Here is a 19,804-nt window from a genome sequence, read left to right on the forward strand (position 1 = left end):
CAGGAGTATTTATCAACTTAGAAAAATAATTCAAACCATACGTACATCACTTTGAATAGTTCCCGGAACCGGAACCGAATTACATTTACAAGTGACCGAAGTTGCTTACAATCGTTTTGCTTAGATGCTGATAGTAACTTTTCTAAGTTTACTCTGCTTAATATCATTTTTTTTTTTTGAGCCACCAATTTTTTATAATCTCTTTTGAGTTTTTTCAACTCATACAAATTGATAATGGACCTATTATTTCTGAAATTATTAACTTTTGAGTTTACAGTGGGTTTAAACCTTCTGCATTCACCATCATACCATGAAGTATCGTGGGCTCTATAATTTTTACACCATAATTAAAAGTTTTTTTCATCACATTAGCAGCAGATCTTATCATAGATAAAAAAATCAGCGGCGGCCTTGTCAATATTCAAATTATCAATGTAAAAATTAAACTCTTCAATTTGACGGTCTTGCTTGTAGCGATTCCCAATAAGCAAAAAAAAACATTGAATTTTTATCGACATTTCATATAAATTTGTCAAAAGTCTCTGGATCACCAACACTAGAGATAGCAGAAGCAGCATTTGTGGTTTCTCGATGGCGAGAGAGACTAAGATCGAAAACTAACGGTTGGTGATCTGATTCAACCCTGTTATCGACATAAAAATCACAAATATTTGAAAAACTACATGGCTTTGTGAGTAAGTAATCAATTACACTGCAACCAGTGTCACTTACAAAAGTAAAATTTCCACTGCCTGTTCAATAAATAATCTGCCATTTACAATTCTTTAATTCTGTATTTTTACAAAATTCAAGAAAAGTTCTTCCAGCACTATTTACAACATTTTCTTTGGACTGACGCTCTGGAAGGAAAATACTAGTATTGTATAGTGTTGTAACATCATGACATACAAACTTTGCTACACTGTCATCGAAGTAATCAGCATCGTTCGCAGTGCGTGCATTAAAGTCTCCACAAATATAGAATTGGGAGTTTTGAAACATACCACTATAATTTGCAAATTCCTGTTCGAGAATGTCAAATGTGCCAATACATTATTTCCTCATCTTGAGGAGAATTATACACGACAGCAAAAATAACAACAGGGGATTTTTCTGTAGAATCGGCATAGAAAAATAACCACACTATATTATCTGAATTACTTTGCTGTATTTAACACTCAAAGGCATTGACTCTTTGTAAAATATGTTAATTCCACCAGGATGCCTCCCATATTTTACCGCTTACACTTGTGTTTGAAACGATTTAAACCCATGCATAGTGTAACATGAATCATCTCTAATCCACGTCTCTGCCAAACAAACAATATCAAAACTTGCAAGTAAGAACATTACATCCAATCATTAATTTTAGAAGCAAGACCATGTACATTCCAAAAGATACAATGTAGTTTTAAGGACAAAACTTGATTACTAGAGTCACCATTCTGTAGATGCAGCACACTGGTTTGATCATTCGTTATACTATAATTACCTTGGCCGCATTCTCAGCTGTCACTGCGTTCCACTCTTGACAAGGGGCGAATATCATCGCGTACACTGTCATAGGCGTAGGTACTACCGTTCATTTTTAACTTGTCGAACGAAAGATATGCTCGCTTTCCTTGCGCCCCAAGGCTTCAAGATGACGACCGAATTGTCTTCGAGTGTCTCTGACTCTGCGCGTAAATTTCAGATATTCTTAAATCGGTGCCTTTGAGCTTCTTTGCGGCTTCGAACACTTGTTTCTTTGTTTGTAGCGAGAAAATTTAGCGATGATAGGTTTTGGACGAGAACGTGCATTGGTGACACGATGTACCCTGTCGAATTCAATATTGTCTCCTTCCAAACCAAGTTTGTCAGATATAAACTCTTTTACCTTCGATTCTGATTTGTCCCATGTTTCGTTCTCTACCTGCTCAATGCACTTTCAAGATTAAATTGTCCTGCTTCATCTGCCCTTTTAACGCATCAACCTCACTTGAGAGTTCTTTTACTTGATCATTTAGATGTTTATTCTCTTCAGTAAGCCGAGCGGCCTCTTCTCTAGTTTCCTGCACTTCTTGTTGTACATCGTGTATGTCGCTAGCGAGGTCGTCGATTTTTAGTCCCCACGGACACAGTCCGGGGGGACTTATAGGTTTGGTCATGTCCGTCCGTCCCGTCCGTCCGTCCGATCGTTCACGCAGATAACTCAGAAATGCCTGACGCGATTTCATTCAAACTTGCTACAAGGATTATTTCATATGTCAAACCATATGCACGTAGATTTGTTTTGTGATACGATCCAATATGGCCTCCATGCGCCCATTTTGTTACGATTTTTTCATGTCGAGAGCCATAACTCAGATATTTTTCGACCGATTTTATTCAAAGTTGGTACAAGGACATTGACCTATGTCGTACATATGTACGTCAATTTGTTTTGTGATACGATCCAATATGGCTGCCGTGTGGCCATTTTGTTACGATTTTTTCATGTATGGAGTCATAACTCAGGCATATCTCAACCGATTTTATGCAAGTTGGTACATGGACACTAACCTATGTCCAGTGTTCCCTCTGAGGTTTCAAGAGGTGCGCAACTTGAGATCACGGTCCCTCCGGGACTGTGTTGAGATACGTGGGATTATTGTCTCACAGCTGGGTCCGTTCATGTATATGCTAATTTACTGAGGTACGTCACAACGTACAATGAACGTGGTGGCAACTGCGCCACAAACGGGCGCTAAACCCGAAACGCGGAAGTAAAATCTACGCCGAGATCGCACATTTCACCCCGAGTTATCGTTTCCAAAACAAACTACCGATCGAAATGACTGAGACTAAAGTTGCGCAAAACATGAAATTTCACTGCGAGAGCAGTCGGAGACACTGCGCAATTGGCGCGCAAATAAGCCTTAGCGGGAACACTGCCTATGTCATACATATGCACGTCGATTTCTTTTGTGATACGATCCAATATGGCCGCCGTTCGGCCATTTTGCTATACTTTTTTCATGTATGGAGCCTTAATTCAGACATGTTTCAACCGATTTTAGTCAAAGTTGGTATAAGGACATGACCGATGTCATACATATGCACGTCAATGTGTTTCACGATATGATTTAATATTGCAGAATGGCAGCCATTTTGTTACAAATTTTTCATGTCCGAGCCATAACTCAGGCACGTCTCAACCAATTTATTCAAGGTTGGTACAGGACATTGACCTATGTCATGCATATGCACATTGATTTGTTTTACGATAAGATTGAATATGGCTGCATGGTGACCATTTTGTTACGATTTTTCATGTCCGGAACCATAACTCAGACATGTATCAAGTAAATGTATTCAAAGTTGGTACAAGGACATTAACTTATGATATACATATGTACGTCAAATTGATTCACAATATGATCTAATATGGACACATGGTGGCCACTTTGTTATTGCTTTTTTATTTCGAGAGCCATAACTCTGGCAAGTCTCAACTGATTTTATTCAAAGTTGGTACATGGACATTGACTAATGTCATACATATGCATGTCGATTTTTTAGACAGTAAGATCAAATACTGCTGCATTGCGGCGATTTTGTTACAATTTTTTCATGTACAGAGCCATAACTCAGACATATTTCCTCCAGTGTCATTCAAAGTTGGTACAAGGACATTGACCTATTTCATACATATGCACATCAATTTGTTTCACGGCATGTAGCAGTATCATGTCAATTACTGAAGTTTCGTAATTAGGCTGATATGTCAAGAAGTACTGCATCAAATTTCATGAAACTTGGTACAGATGTTAAGCTCACATTGCTTTAACAGTGAAAAAGACATTTATCAGTGTCATTTTAATTAATTTGTCATTGCATATGTAATGAACTTTCCTAATTAGAGTGATATATCCACAAATACTGCATCAAATTTGGTGAAACTTGATACAGATGTTGATCTCACAGTCTTGTAAATAGTCCGTCAAACTTTATGGTACCGGTGATAATCTGTTAGTGTTAGGATAGTATGCAAAAATGATTGGCAACATCCTGTCGATTAATTCCTAATTGACTCATTTAATGACCTTTGTAATTAGGATGGCGGCCTACCTTGGTTTTGTTTTCACCAACATGGAACTCATTCTTGGCCATTGAGTACCATCTGTATCAAAGTAGTTTTATCACAGACCTAATTGATGAGAGGACTCTATCCTCTCAGAGGACTTGTCCATCTTGTCCTCTTCCTACCCAATCCGCTTTCAGATTACGTAATTCACGCATTATGTCCGTCAGCTCAAAATTTTCATTTTCTGCTCCGGCAAAGGAACCAGTCAGGGTAGTTTGTCGTGTTGATCTTCTCTCAGTGGGTTGTTTACCACCTTGATTGGGACCTGGATTACTCTCAACGTCTCCCGACCTCAACGGATACTCAATAAAAGTAATGCAAATAATATGTCTACCATGCGTTTCTGTACTCTGTGTATCTATAAGAATATTAAACAGGTATGTAGACTTGCGAATGAGCATTCAGTTTATGTATATCTGGACCGCTACTTGTTCACTGCCACGTTGTTTTGATGCAGGATGGAGTTCGTGATATGGTGGTAGCCACGGCTAAGGCTGACGAGATATGGTCAACCATCGAGGATGTGAAGCAATACACCGCTTTCTTCTATATCGGCACTGAGAACGGCGTCTTCAGAGAATATCCAGGCGTGAGACTCAACAAAAATTACGATCACACCGTCAGACCTTGGTAGGTTGCCGTTTTTTTAAATATAGTTTAAGTTTCATCCAACGCTTGTCAATGACTCTATTGTATGGCCAAAGTTACATCTGACACGCTGGGGCAAATATTAAGAGTTGCGTTAATGATGTACACTTTTTATATTCCAATGCATTGTATACTGTTAAACTTTGTGATATTATTGTTTCAAAGTTTGCCTTCCTTGAGTAGAATATGTGTTTGGGACAGATATTCAGACTCTCAATTGTTTTCAATACTTTTCTGGTTCACAACTTGTTGGGTAGACTGAAAGATTAAGTCGTGTGCGGGCGCTCCGGCGCACTGCGACCTACGACCCTTTACTACTTTGTCTTCTTGTTGGGACGAATTTTAAAGTCTTGCAGAACAAAAACTTGTCCCTGTTTTAATTTTTCTGAATCGGAAATTTAAATTTTTGCCAATAGATTTAACACAAGGCTGGTGGTCATATTTAATACCAAATATGGAAAAATGCAAGTCAAATAATTTGTTAAACCTGCTAAAGAAGTCCCGCGGACTTATACATTGGATGGTATGGAAATCCGGTCACGACATGCGACATGCGACCTGCAACTTCAAAACTGCGACCTGCGTCCTGCGTGTTTGTCAAACTGCGACCTGCGTAGGGTTAGTGTTAGTGTTAGGGTTTAGGGTTAGGGTTAGGGTTAGGGTTTAAGTTAGGGTTAGGGAAGTCGGACCCCCAACCAGAAGACAAGTTTTGAGCCTTGCCTCTCCCCAACGCCGCCGGCCAGGGCAACGTTGGGCCGACGGGAGCCGACGCATCTCTGCGGCTGAGCGCCCACTGCAACCGTACTCCGAAGTCGGACCCCCGACAAGGAGACAGGTTTTCAGGCTTGCCTCTCCCCAACGCCGCCGGCCAGGGCAACGTGTAGCTAGGGTTAGGTCGCAGATCACAGTTTAAAGACGCAGGCCGGGGGTTCACGTCGCATGTCGCAGTTCGTGACCGGTACCTGCGTCCCCGGTTAAACTGTGATCTGCGACCTAACCCTAGCTACACGTTGCCCTTGCCGGCGGCTTGGGAGAGGCAAGGCTCAAAACCTGTCTTCTGGTTGGGTCCGACTTCCCTAACCCTAACTAACCCTAACCCTAACCCTAACCCTAACCCTAACCCTAAGGCTAATCCCTAACCCTAACACTAACCCTACGCAGGTCGCAGTTTGACAAACACGCGGGACGCAGGTCGCAGTTTTGAAGTCGCAGGTCGCATGTCGCATGTCGTGAACCGGATCTCCATAGGATGCCGTCCGTGCGTTCATCAGCGCAGATATCTAAGATATGCCTCAGTAAATATATTTCAAACTTGGAACAAGATATGTCTCGACTGATATTTTTAAAACTAAGCACAAAGACAAAACACTGTGTTATATACGTACTTAGAATTACTATCATGGTACGATCCAATATGGCTGCCAGGTGGCCAAGAAGAATCGCAGATTTATAAAACGTGCTGTCCGCATAGCCATATTATATGATGTATGGAAGACATATGTAAATGGAACTAAATTTTATGCTACACATAGGTACGAGAGAGCGAAGAACAATAAAGGAAATATTACCTTATCGCCTCCCTATGAAGCTGCCACAGGAAGTGGCTACGTCATCACCATGGCTCATACCATTGTTGAAAGGTAAGTGAAAAAGAGTGAAGGTTACGTGTGCTTACACCACAGGGTACAGCGAGCATAAATTGATTCATTGACCAGATATGAACTGAAAATGCTCACTTGTTTCATTATATAATGCAGTTATGTGTAAATTTTAACCTTTGCCATATGTTTGCAACTGTATTGAAATATTATGATCAACGTAATGAACAATAATCAACGCCGATTAGGTCATGAAGTATACAAATATGTAATTAGCTGAATATAAAAATTAAAGTTCTTTTACTGCTGTCATTGTATCACCACTTTATATAGCAAGTGTAATTACCGTTTCCAAGCCCTTCAAGCCATATATGCCGAGCTGTAAAAGCTATTAGACATGCAAATTATAAATTAGCTGACATGAAAATGTGAAATGACTTTTGATATTGTTTTAACGTGGTATAATCATCAATGTACATAGCATGTTTTGCCAGCTTTGATCAAGTAAATCGCAGTATATATCCCCAATAAGCAAAGTTCATTAAATATATAAATTAGAAGTTGGCTTTTAAATGTTTAATGATTTTCAATAATGTTGTATCATGGTATCTGCAATATATGTAGCAAGTTTTGTCAACTTTGGTCAAGGTGATTCAGATATATCTCTAATTAGGAAAGTTCATTTAATATGCAAATTAGGAATTGGCCGAAGAGAAAATGCTTAATGACTTTCAACAATATTGTATTAGAGTGTCTTTAATGTACATAGCAAGTTTCATGAATTTTGATTAAGTCAATTCAGATAAATATCCCTAATTATGAAAATTCATTTAATATGCAAATTAGGAATTGGCTGAAGTAAAATGTCTTTTGACTTTCAATAATGTTATATCACAGTATCTTTGATGTATATAGCAAGTTTCAACAAGTACAATCATGTTAATTCAGATGTATATCCCTAATTGGGAAAGTTTATTAAATATGCAAATTAGGAATCGGCTGAAGTAAAAATGTTTAATGACTTTCAAAAATGTTGTATCATAGTAGCTTCAATACATGTAGCAAGTTTCATCAACTTTGGTCCAGTCAATTTAAATATATATCTCTAATTAGCAAAGTTCATTAAATATGTAAATTAGGAATTGGCTGCAGTTAAAAGGCTTAATGACTTTCAATAATGTTAAATCATAGTATCTTTAATATACATACCAAGTTTGGTCGATTTTGATCGAGTCAAATCAGACATATATCCCTAATTAGGAAAGTTCATTAAATATGCAAATTAGCAACTCTCTTTCATGTCACCCCTTAATGGTTCCCACTGCTGATATATCTTGGTGTGATCAACATTTGTAGCAAATCTCATCAATTGTATGCAGTTGTTTTTTATGTATATGTTTTTTCTAAAATCATTAATTATGCAAATGAGCAAAAAGTGTGCAAGCCACACCCACCAAAAACTAATCAGTTCTTGCCATTTGCTAACTAAATCTATGTACCAGATTTGATTCTGATCTGATGAGCCGTTTTTGAGATATCGGACCAACACCAACAGACAGACAAACAGACAGACAGAAAGACATCGCTGCGACATATGCTCACGTGTTTAAACACGTGAGCAAAAATGATAAATAGATGTAAAGCTAGAGTAGCCTGAATCGTTGTATGCGTATACCTGCATATCCCTACCTCTTCACTGTATTTCAAAGTAAGCAGTCAATATGTGTAAATTGCCTACCCCAATCTCCCTAAACTATCGCTGCTTATTATCAAAGCGTGAGAGAGAATTATCACCGTCACGAAAACACCTTGTTAGCAGCTAACAAAGTAAAAGATTACAGTTTTGGGAATGGGGGGGGGGGGAAATGTCGGCACACACAGACTGCAATCCTTTCATACTCACGGACATACATGTACAATGCTCGATAAAAATGGCTTTAAGTTTTGACCATCATTTCAGGCAATCTGCGGCAACAGCTGTGGGAACTTCGGACGAGGTGATTGCAGTTATGGGAATGGATTTCTCGCTACCCTACTTCTCAGTTTTCTTGAGACAAATTTATCCGAAATGCAACGAGACAAGATACAGGTGAGCTTGTAGGATATTACGGTCACCGGAATGTCTAATTGGGTACATGTGAATGTAATAGTGCTTAGTGCTCCCTCATTTCACTGAATTACTCTCGCCCCAGCAATGCGTGCCAAAATATGAAGTTTTATTCGTGCAAAATTGTAAATGTTGAAATTCCATTTACTTAATCAATTAATTAATCATATTGTTCATTTATTTATTTTTTTATTTTCAATCCTTTCCTGTTTCATATAGCTGCTTTGTCATGGACAACAGCGGCTATCTCATTACACACGATACGTTCTTTGACGTCAGCGGCGCTGTTAAAGATGGCGTCGAATATACACATATCACCGAATTGAAAGAATTCGGTGATATCGCACATGATCTCATCGATAGAGGTGTCTTGGTTAAGAAAACAGTGTGTAAACTTTCAAAAGATAAAGCTTCAAAACTATTACCAGGTAAGAACTGATAATAATTAGGGCAGTGATTTCACATGGTGCAATGAACAGCTCTTCCAATCCAATGGCAATCAATCAAGAAGACGTCAAGACGCGAAAGACTCGACGTTTAACTACTGGTACGCAATGTACAGAATTTGCACATAGACTGTCTGCAGTGATTTTCTTTTCGAAGGGAGTTCGACATTCCAACATTTGTACAGGCTCCCTACTCATATGCATACCTACTTACCTATCTACACCCTGTATCTACCTAAAACACGATTGGAACTAATTTGGGAGAATTGGATCTTCATATTAAGGGACTGGACACAAATTACAGGGGGGGTGGGCCGGTGTTTTTTGGGGGTGGGTCGCCATTTTTCGCGCAAGCATTTTTGAAGGGTCATAAAATTTGTGCAAGCCTATGGGGAGGGTCACCTTTTTTCATTCATCAAAGCTGAAATTGCATGTGCACGTTATGGAATACTGAAAAAGAAAAAATACCTCCTGACACTTTCATTTTCTGCCATTACCATTTCGGCGCGCCCTTCCGGCGCAAATTTCAGGTATAATAAACAATGTATTGATGATCCAAGCAGCCACATTGATTTAAGTTGTCATGATTTCTACTTATTCAACACTATTGTGCATAACTGTCCCCTATAATGACTCTTTCAATAACAATTTGGGAGATTACTTATTTGACATCATTCTCCCATTGACAATACATTGGGTATAGGTCGGTGTCAAACGTTCAAGTCGCTGTATGTACATTTTTTAATTTTTTGAGGACATTGACAGAATACAAACTGTTCAGAATAGTGCATAGTGTCATCAATAACAACTGGAAGCTTCAGGTCGAACAACTTTTGAATAACAATTTAGGATCAGATAACCTATGAGTTATTTGTAGTTTCCTCATAGCCTACAATGTATAGTGAATCAACATTTCAGTGAAATTCCAAAATCAAATTTCTTGCACACCCATTGACTTGAAACCACTCTAGTCTAATCATGAACATTAGTACCAATAATTGAGTGTACATAAATGCACAGATTTACCTATTTTTGTATTGGAAAAAAATTATTCATAGGGTTTCACCATAGACTGCCATGTATAGTGAATCAACATTTCGGTGAAATTCCAAAATCAAATTTCTTGCACACACATGGACTTGTAACCACTCTAGTCTAATCAAGAACATAAATATCAATAATCAAGCATACATAAATACACAGATTTGCAAAGTTTTGTATTTAAAAAAAATTATTCATAGTTTCTTCATAGACTACAATGTATAATGGATCCACATTTCATGTGAAATTCCAAAACAAAGTTATTGTACACAGATGCACGTGTTACCACCCTCTTCTAATCAAGCACAATTATGTCAATTATTCAGGTCATATATACACAAATAGTGCATATTTTTAATTCTGAAAATTTTTTTTTACAGTTTTGTCATAGACTCCCATGTATAGTGGATCAACATTTTATGCGAAATTCCAAAAACAAAGTTATTGTACACAGATGCACATTTTACCACCCTCTTCTAATCAAGCACAATTATGTCAATTATTCAGGGTCCACATATGCACAAATAGTGCAAATTTTTAATTCTGAAAATTTTTGACAGTTTTGTCATAGACTCCCATGTATAGTTTTGTCATAGACTCCCATGTATAGTGGATCAACATTTTGACAGAAATTCCAAAATCAAATATCTTGTTCACATGTGCACTTGTAAACAACCATGCTAATCAAGTATATCTATATCAGTTATTAAACATCTGTATATGAACAGATATAGCTAGTTTTATACTGGAAAATACACTTTCGTAGTTTTCTTATAGTCGACTACATGTATAGTGAATCAACATTATCGATAAAATCTAAAAATTACATTTTTTGTACATGCATGCACTTTTTACCTGCCACTTCAGCAAAGTACATTTACATGAATAACACACATATGATTTGATATTTTTTGGACAACGCGTTATATCGGCCACATTTTGCCTTCCTTTCGGAGGGCGACTTAAAAAGTATAGCAAGTCAGAAGGGGGTCTTTAACACATTGCGGGTTTTTTGGGGGGTATTGAGTAACAGGGGAGGGTCACTTATTTTCATGCACGGATAAGGGGGAGGGTCACTAATTTTTGTGCATGAACTTTTGAAGGGTCACTATTTTTTACGCAGCGGTTTTTCGAAAAACACCGGCCCACCCCCCCCCCTATAATTTATGTCCAGTCCCTAATCAAATTTCTCCAAAGTGTTAGGTGCCCTACAGCTCGCTGGGAATCTCAGCTGGAGTCCGATGCCGTTGACTTATTAGCATAAATCATATAGGCTGACATCACAGGTTGTTCAACCAATGAGCGATTGGGAATCTCTGCCTGGTGACCCTAACGGCTGTAATAATGCAGAGGTCAAACTGCAGCTGTATGATTAAGTCAACAGCATCATACTCCAGCTGGGTTTCCCGGATGTTGCTATGAATTAGGATCAAGCGTTTGAGAAACTGCGCATTATCGGAATTTGCACAACTTTATAAGAGCAGTTGTTTCACTAGGTGACAATTATGAAGGCCCAAACAAGGCAGTTTTGTTGACCAGCTTATTAACCATCTGTAAGGTAGCGGAGATACAGCAATTTAAGTGGTAGGAGCGTATAGAGAGGACTGGCTGTGTAAGCTGGCCACCTTCCCCTTTTATATTCTTCTAGTATATTGGACGCCCTGGCCTGCCAACGTCACACACAACTCATACACATACAGCGTTTTTACAGAGTACTGCTCCGCAGAAAGGAAGCGACAAAGATGAAATACTAACTTGGTATTAGTGATATTATATATTTCATTATTACGTTTATTATTTTTAATAACTACGAAAACGGTATCATATTTTAGAAAATTAATTTTCAGTTCGTCTGTATAATATTATAGTCTCATCCAATACTTCCCCACTGTCCTTTTTCAAAACTGTGCAGGTGTATAAACCCGAGAGTGACATCGACGCGATAACGGAAGGCGATTCCTGCTTGCAATATCAGCTGGCTCATATTCCTGGAACGAACGCATACCTCGGCATCATAGAAAAGAACGAATGTATCCCGGCAGTCTGTTCATGTATACCGGTGAAAAACATATTAAAAATTGCTTCATTTTATATTGTTCAGTTTATATTGCCTGTAGGTGTGACCTTTACGATAACAGCCGAAGACAACTCTGAAATCAGTTCAGGTTTGAGATATTGAACAATTTACCAACGTGAAACTTACTGTTGTTCACCGACCTTCAAAAACGCTCATAGTTGTTTAAAATTGGCCTATGGTCTACCTTGTTAGCTCAGACAAAGCAACTTTGATAAGTTTACTTTGCGAAATGTTCTGAATTATTTGTTAATTGTTTTGCAGAAGGAGTGTGGGAAGGCTGACATCGAAGACGAGTGTGAGTGTCCATGTCTGTCAAACGCAGAATATGATTACTGCAATGATTTATTCACATTTCGGAGGTATGTATGCAGCCCTTGAAGCCATTGTATACACGTGCCACGTGAGGTACATGCGTGTTTCGAAATTCAGAGTACATGTATCATAAAGTCTATCCGCTTGGGAATGCCGCCCCCACCCGAGCACCTTTTCTGTGTGTCGACCTAACAGCGGTGGCACTGTGTCAGTGTTTGATCAATCTAGAACAGTCGCTGGTTTGTTTTATTTCCAAATGGCTCAGCGAAACACAACAAGTCGGCCGGTAAAAGCTGACAAAATCTGTGGAGGGCAATGTAAGAAGTGGAGTTAACGGTAAATGGTAGGCTTTTGGAAAGGTAGGCCTTCCCTAAAGGAAATAAAGAACATTTAGTCACAGTAAAAGAAAGATTTTCGCAGAGTTCGTCAGTGGTTTCTTTGCGAGTTGACGAGCATTTTCTATCAGCGAACAGGGAGGTATAGGCTGGAAAATTTTGACATTTGACAGCGGAGAGTGGATGTACAGACAGATAACCGTGGTTTTGATATTTTTTACTTGTAGAGAGATGGGTAGCAATGGGTGTCCGGCCGAGAGTAAGGAAACAAGAAAATTAAGTGCTCGGGATTTTTCAAATAGTAGATTTTTCAGAAATTCTCCACATCGCCTGTTTGGCTGCATGTCCTTTTTCATCCAAGAGAAATTCGATGGTCAAGAATGCGAGGGACGATATTGATGAAAAGCTCCATGAATGTCATAATCGCCTCTCTTCTTCGTGACAAAATTTTTATTTTTCCCTCCCGCAGCGATGATGCGCCATCTTGTGCACCGCTTATCACCAGCCTCGATCCTGTGTGACTGAAAACCGTGATCTGCGCAGTCTCCCAAAATGTTATCCAACGGACTGTTCTCAATTCAAGACTAGCATGTAAGAAGAGTTTTCTCTGTTGTGGTTACCCTTTATGTACATCAGCATTTTAATACACTTTGATTACAGTCATATACGAAAAATGAACTTCTCATAAGCGTAAAATAAATGTCATGTATGTGAACTACAACCAAAGAGGAGTCTATACATGCTACACTCTCTCAAAGATTATGCGTCTTTAATTTTGAAACAGCTGAAATAGACGGAAGAGCATGCCATAACTAGCTGAACGTTTTAAATCATACATTTACAACTTGAAAACACGAGCTTCAACGTGTGAGGCTGTTTTAAGTTACTATTAGGACAACTCTTTCCTCGGGAAAAATACAAGACATCCCAAGACATCACTAATATCTAATTTTTCGTTTTATTTCCAGGGAATGTATAGCTGCAGTGAGTTGTGAGTGGTGTAACAAGGGCATCTACGAGGATAAGCCATTCTGTGATGATCTCATCTATTCCTGCAAGCGTGAGTACTGTGTCACATGACTTCCTTTCTTTCTTTCTTTTTCTTTCTTTCTTTCTTTCTTCTTCTTTCTTTCTTTTTCTTTTTCTTTCTTTCTTTCCTTTTCTTTTCTTTTTCTTTCTTTCTTTCTTTCTTTCTTTCTTTCGTGTGTCTTTCTATCTTTCTTTCTCGGTCATTGGTAAGTCCACCATCGACGGATACTATACAAAGTAAACTTTACCAAACGATGTAACGCAATGTGTTTTAGGACAATTTTGAGACAGTATGAGTGATTGTCTGATAAAGCTCATAAACAGAAACTATTGCGGAGTTTACCGATTTATGCTTCGAAGGGGAAGTTCAAAGTTGATATCGAAACACTAAAATCACTTCACTTTCAAAATAAACCTGTTTCATTTATAATATTATTAAAACGAAAGTAATTCTGTCTTCGCAATTTTTTCGACATCTCATCAAACCGCTGTGAGTATGTGGTGTGGCTTCAAAGTTTGATCGCTTGGTCATGTGATCGTTGTTGATATTGGGTATAAGCCCACACTGTTTTATCAATTTTATTTCCTCAGCTGCTAAAAACACGGGGACGTCGTCTACAGGTCTCATCGCTGGAATCGTCATAGCTATACTCCTTGTAGTTGTCATAGTGCTAGTCATCATCGTTGTGTGGTTTATTAAGCGTAGAAATCTCGGCAACCCTGTACCCCTAGCCTACCACATACCAGTGTCCAACACTGCAAGTGCCGCTCCATCAGCCCCGCCAGCGCCCTCTGCGCCGATCTTCAACCCGACTGCACCTTTCGGAGGCAGATATCATTTTCAACCCGACACACCGACGTACAATGACCCAAGGGATTATATGACATACTATCGAGAGCCAGGCCCTGTAGACGGGCGACACCCATACCAGGGATTGGTTCGCCCACAACATTCTGTCTCGAGTCAGATGAGTGGACACTCATACGAAGTGCCCGTTAACGCAAACGACAGCCAAAATGGCGATGTCGGAGAGCCAGGGTCGCCCGACTACACCTACCATAATCTAAGTATTTGAAAAATAACTGATAGGAAGGAAACGAAAATGTGAAGACTACATTCGCGAAGGATGCAAAAGTTGTAATTATCACGCTTGCCGATTTAGGCAACGACATTTAGAAATGGCGGACGGACAAAGACAAGTTAGGGAAAGTGGGGCAACTGGGCCACTTAGTGGTATTTTGCTTTATATAATTGTAACGACTTCATTAAATCTCATGTTAATATGGTCATAATATAAAATGAGATCAATGAAATATAATGGTATAATAAGTGATATTAAAGAAATATTATTATGCAAATGACATGCCGATAAAAATATTTGTTACAGCGGCCCACTTGTCCACTATTTGGGGTAAGTGGGTCACCAATAATATGCAATTATCCCCGAGGCTGAATTTCTGCTGGATGTAAATATAGTGGGGTTATCCCGCACGGTGTGGTTAGTGGAAGACTCCTGTCTGACTAACGAGCCGTGCGAGCGGACGATGGTATTTCACAGACTGGGTTACAAATTGGCTAGGCATTGGCGGCGCATCTCTATAGCGATTTTCGTCCGATGTCGAAAGAAAAGTTTGAATGTAACAGTCTTTTGGACGCAACTACCGGCTGTTTAGGGAAACAAGGCACGGTATTTTCACCTCGAAGAGCGTTAAATACCTGCATAGTTGTTGTTTTGACTTATTTCCTTCTGGGCAAGAAACGCGGGGGAGTATTATTGCTGGCGATCATGATTTTCCAGTAAAGAATGAATATATTGCCATAGACCCTCATTTTAGAGTCTATAATATTACAAGGTTTACTTAGAAAGTCATTTTTTCACAAAAAGTGATATGGTACCTACAAATCGGCGAGAGGTTTATTTTTAGAAATAGGATATGGGGAAGTTTTTCCCTTAGCTGATTTGAAATAGTTTTAGATGAAATGTACCACTTGAATACTATTTATTGCATTTCTAGGCCTCCGGTCCCGGTAGAAGGAAGTTACAGTACATAACGAAATTGGTTGGCAAAATTTAAATAAACAAACAAAATTCATACGAATTGCTGTCTTAACTGAAAACCTTTGTAACAATATAAACATAAATTACTGAGTAAAGTTTCGTCTTTTGTCTTTAAAAGACGATAAAATTTACATAAGTTTGGCTGAACAAAAAATTCTTGAGAATTGCAAGAAATTAAATTCGTTTTCAATCCTATTCATTCTACAAACTTTACAAAATGTACTCTTACAATTTCGATACCATCTCGTCTACCTTCTTCTATACTTAGAGAAAGGCATGAACAACGAAAACATGGATAGGTTTGACGTATTTTAAAATTACATTTCATCAATAAATATCTCTCTGGCTCCAAGGCACTTTTAAAATACACATATGTACGCATTTTTGGCTTTTTTGAAAGATTTTCCCACCACTGTTGTTTGACTACATCACAGACTCTGAACATAAATTGTTGAAGAAAAACATCTTTGTCCCCAACTTCTTGTGTTAGCCAAACATACCCAAACCCATACGAATAGAGAATGTGTTTTACTGACGATGCCCAAGTTTGTCTGCCAAGTGAATCTAAGTTTCGCAGCATTGCATAAGCTTGACTGGGCAATCTATTTGCGGGTAACTCAATTAACTTTAACCAATATTTTATACAACGTTGAAGACTAGAAACAAAAACAGGTAACCGGCCACTTTCTCCGATTACTGCCTCTCTTACTGCACTGGATGGCAACCCAAGGAAAGCTCTACCACTTCCGTTGAATTGAGATGGTTAATAACCGTTTTCGGTTCTAGTGATATCAATGTTTCATAATTACAATTTATTATTTTTAATAATTACGAAAATGGTATCAAATTTTTAGATTATTCACTCCCAGTTCGCCTGTGATATTGCGAGAGAGGACGGAGCTACATTTCGCAAATATGTTGCCACTGGCGAGGTGGACGGAGCTGGACTTTGTCCAGGCAACTATAAACTGCTGAGGAGTTAGTCAAATTATCTGATGTTGGCGGTGTTGGTTTGAAGGTAGATGTTGGCGATGATGGAATGCACTGCTGCATCGGTGCATTATTGTGTATTTGTTCCTTCACTGGAAAAGTCATTCTATACTTGTCGTTAGTTTATTACATTCCCTGAACGGATTTGTGGTAGCAGTGGACTTATCTTTACGACCATGACGTTCATCATATGAGTCGATGATTTTCTGGAATATTTCCTTTCCTACATCGACTTTAATAGGAGCTTTACCTTTGTAGCGCTTCTGAAGTATTGTGTACCACTTTTGATGACTGGGGTCAATCGCGCAAATCCATCCGTCGTCCGAATCAACTATTACTACTTGTTTGTGTGAACAAGCGCATGGTATACATTTAAGTTGGAATAATGCGAATTTGTGGTTAACTCGAATGTAATTTCCGTTAATTCATTTCATTAGTGTTCTACGATTTTTTTGCCTGATTTTTGGCCCACGCGGTGGGCGTAACCAACCTAAGTGGGCCTTTGTCATAGGGTGGCGTTTGTCAGTCTGTATGTGTGTCTGTAATATGTATGTGTGTGTGTGTTATGGGTCGATATCTCTCAAACTCATTCATCAAATGTCATGAAATTAGGTACACAGAATCTTTAGGATGGGAACTAGATCTGATTAGGTTTTGGGGGTTGTTGGTTGCATAGTTCAGCAGAAATTAATTTTTGAAGTAATATTTTGACTTATTTTTGCTCATTTACATAGCAAGGGAGGATGCACTAAATTATGTGGAGTGGGGCACACAGGACTTAGATAAATAGTATTTACTGTGACTACGATGTTTAGCTCGTGTGTTCATTCGAATGAGCTATTGTGGTACTGATGTTTTTAATTCTCTGTGTATGTCTGTATTTGTGTTTGTCTGTTTGTTTGTCTGTTTAAGAATTTTGACAATGTTACTGTTTGTTTGTATATGTAATGAACTTTCTTTATTACAGATATACATCTGGATTACAAAGTTGACAAAACTTGCTATATAAATTCAAAATACTCTGATATAACATAAGTGAAAGTCATTTAGCATTTTACAAACCTAATAAGTAACTAAGGTATTTAAGAGACTTTTCTAATTTGGAATATATATCTGTATAGATGACCAAAGTCGACAAAATGACATGTATATTGACGATTCTATGATATGACACTAATATCGTCATGTAACAGTTTTAAATCTGCATTTAGGTAGTTTGCATATTAAATGCTTTTTACCAATTAGGGACAAGAAGGAATGAAGGAAGAATATGACAAAAGTTTAAGAATTTTGCTATTTTGATGATATGATTACGTACCGTGGTGAAAGACATTTAGCATTGTGATATCACCTACATTGTATATATGCCGATTTGCACATATAACTACCTTAACTGGACGGACTGTTATGGTAGAAGTGAAAGAAATTATAGTTAATAAAGGGAAAGCAACTCCACACATCGTTCATATATTGGTGATTTGCGTTTAATGTATAGTAGTGTGTATGCTTTGTTTCACTGTTTTGCGTAAAAATCTAACCAAATTTCATCCTCATTCTAGCTGGAAGGGTGAGATTTATATTATGACCAGAAAAATTGGTGTTGTCATTCTGCTTTTTTGAGATAATTTACATTAAATTACAAATTACCCATTATTTTAAGTACCAAACACCAAACACGACTTTATTGCAAAATTGACCCTTATAAAGAAAAAAAACCATGGTTGATAAAAATATTATTTAATCACTACATGTAGTATTTCCGATATAAACAACAGATATGAAGTTACTGATCCAATAACAAAGATGCCACCTATTTGATATATTAAAACTTGTGGAAAAAGTGCTAAGTCAGCATTTTTGCATCAGCGGCTATTCAAAGGAAAACCTACTATCATCACGTTCTCTAAAAATAAAGCATGATGGGATGGTATTTTTTTCAATAAAGCATCTTTCAGTGAATCATTTGTGGAGTTTCAGGAAACTGACTAGATTCCAAGTATGTTTTCTGACATTTCTACATGTAATCCTATGCCATGGCTACTTTTGAATAGTCCCTGGGTTGTCTACTACCTCGGTGGCAATGTCCTATAGAGACAAAAAGTTATACAGTATTCAAAACCCCACCTTATAGTACAAAACGATCCAGCCCTAGATCACGTGCAACATCAAGTGCGCAAGCGCATACAGTCAGCGTTGTGGTGAACAGAACAGGTGGAGAGAGTTGATCCAACGCTGACATGGTTACGTGCTAGCCGTGATCGATATGACTATTTATTTATTTATTAATTTATTTACCTTTGAAACGGTTTAGAACGCAAAAACTGCAGAAAAGCAGTGTCATTAAGTACAAAACAAACACACACAAACAAACAAGAAGACGCAAAGGAAAAAAGAGTCCATCTTTAAATACAAATCAATGTTGAGTCTTCATTTGAGACATTTTCTCCCAAGTTGTGGTTTATCTCCCACAAAGTCTTGCCAAATAAAATATTGAACCTAAAATTCAAGCTCCCAGAGTGGAACTTATTTATAACAGTGCTGTTACCAAATTCTGAAAAAAACTCATTTAAATGCAGGTAAAAAGAATTTCTCTTATCAGTGAAGTAATTACATGTAAAAAGAAAGTGGTAAGTGTCTTCTATTTCATCACAACAAAGTTTACATTTTCCATTACCTTTATAATTTGCCCAGTTGAGTTTATATCCCTCAAGGTCGATAGAGTTTGTTCTAATTTTAAAAATAAAGAAACACCATGATGATCTTGAGGATCATTCACATAATTTTCTTGTGTATTATCTTTTTAATCCCGGAATAGTGTTTGCAAAGATTTCATGTTCTCAATGTTTGGTTTTGTTTGAACGAAACCAAAACATTATGGTTATTGACAGTTCTGAAACTAGTCAGCCATCTTGCATTCATTGGAGGGTCTGATTGATAGAGATGATCTAATCCATTGTCAATGAGAGTATCATGTAATACTTTGGCCAATTCCATACCAACTTAGCATTACTTTGATATGATTTATTGAGAGCAATAAAAACTACTTTGGTCCATCT

At 38.0% G+C, this 19,804-nt stretch overlaps 1 protein-coding gene across 1 annotated transcript in view; it reads left to right on the plus strand.

The window, feature by feature from the left end:
* LOC139132121 (VWFA and cache domain-containing protein 1-like) overlaps positions 1-18,213 on the plus strand; it is a 60,407-nt gene extending 42,194 nt beyond the window's left edge. Inside the window, exons 17-25 of the mRNA XM_070698515.1 lie at positions 4,563-4,735; positions 6,286-6,393; positions 8,312-8,440; positions 8,678-8,886; positions 11,858-12,004; positions 12,284-12,381; positions 13,139-13,260; positions 13,638-13,729; positions 14,290-18,213. Coding sequence (XP_070554616.1) covers positions 4,563-4,735; positions 6,286-6,393; positions 8,312-8,440; positions 8,678-8,886; positions 11,858-11,865 — 627 coding nt within the window. The 3' untranslated portion in view covers positions 11,866-12,004; positions 12,284-12,381; positions 13,139-13,260; positions 13,638-13,729; positions 14,290-18,213. The remainder of the gene's footprint in view (positions 1-4,562; positions 4,736-6,285; positions 6,394-8,311; positions 8,441-8,677; positions 8,887-11,857; positions 12,005-12,283; positions 12,382-13,138; positions 13,261-13,637; positions 13,730-14,289) is intronic.
* Positions 18,214-19,804: the final 1,591 nt, after the last annotated feature.

The sequence above is a fragment of the Ptychodera flava genome, chromosome 1, assembly GCF_041260155.1.
Source record: "Ptychodera flava strain L36383 chromosome 1, AS_Pfla_20210202, whole genome shotgun sequence".
In the NCBI taxonomy this organism is placed as follows: domain Eukaryota; kingdom Metazoa; phylum Hemichordata; class Enteropneusta; family Ptychoderidae; genus Ptychodera; species Ptychodera flava.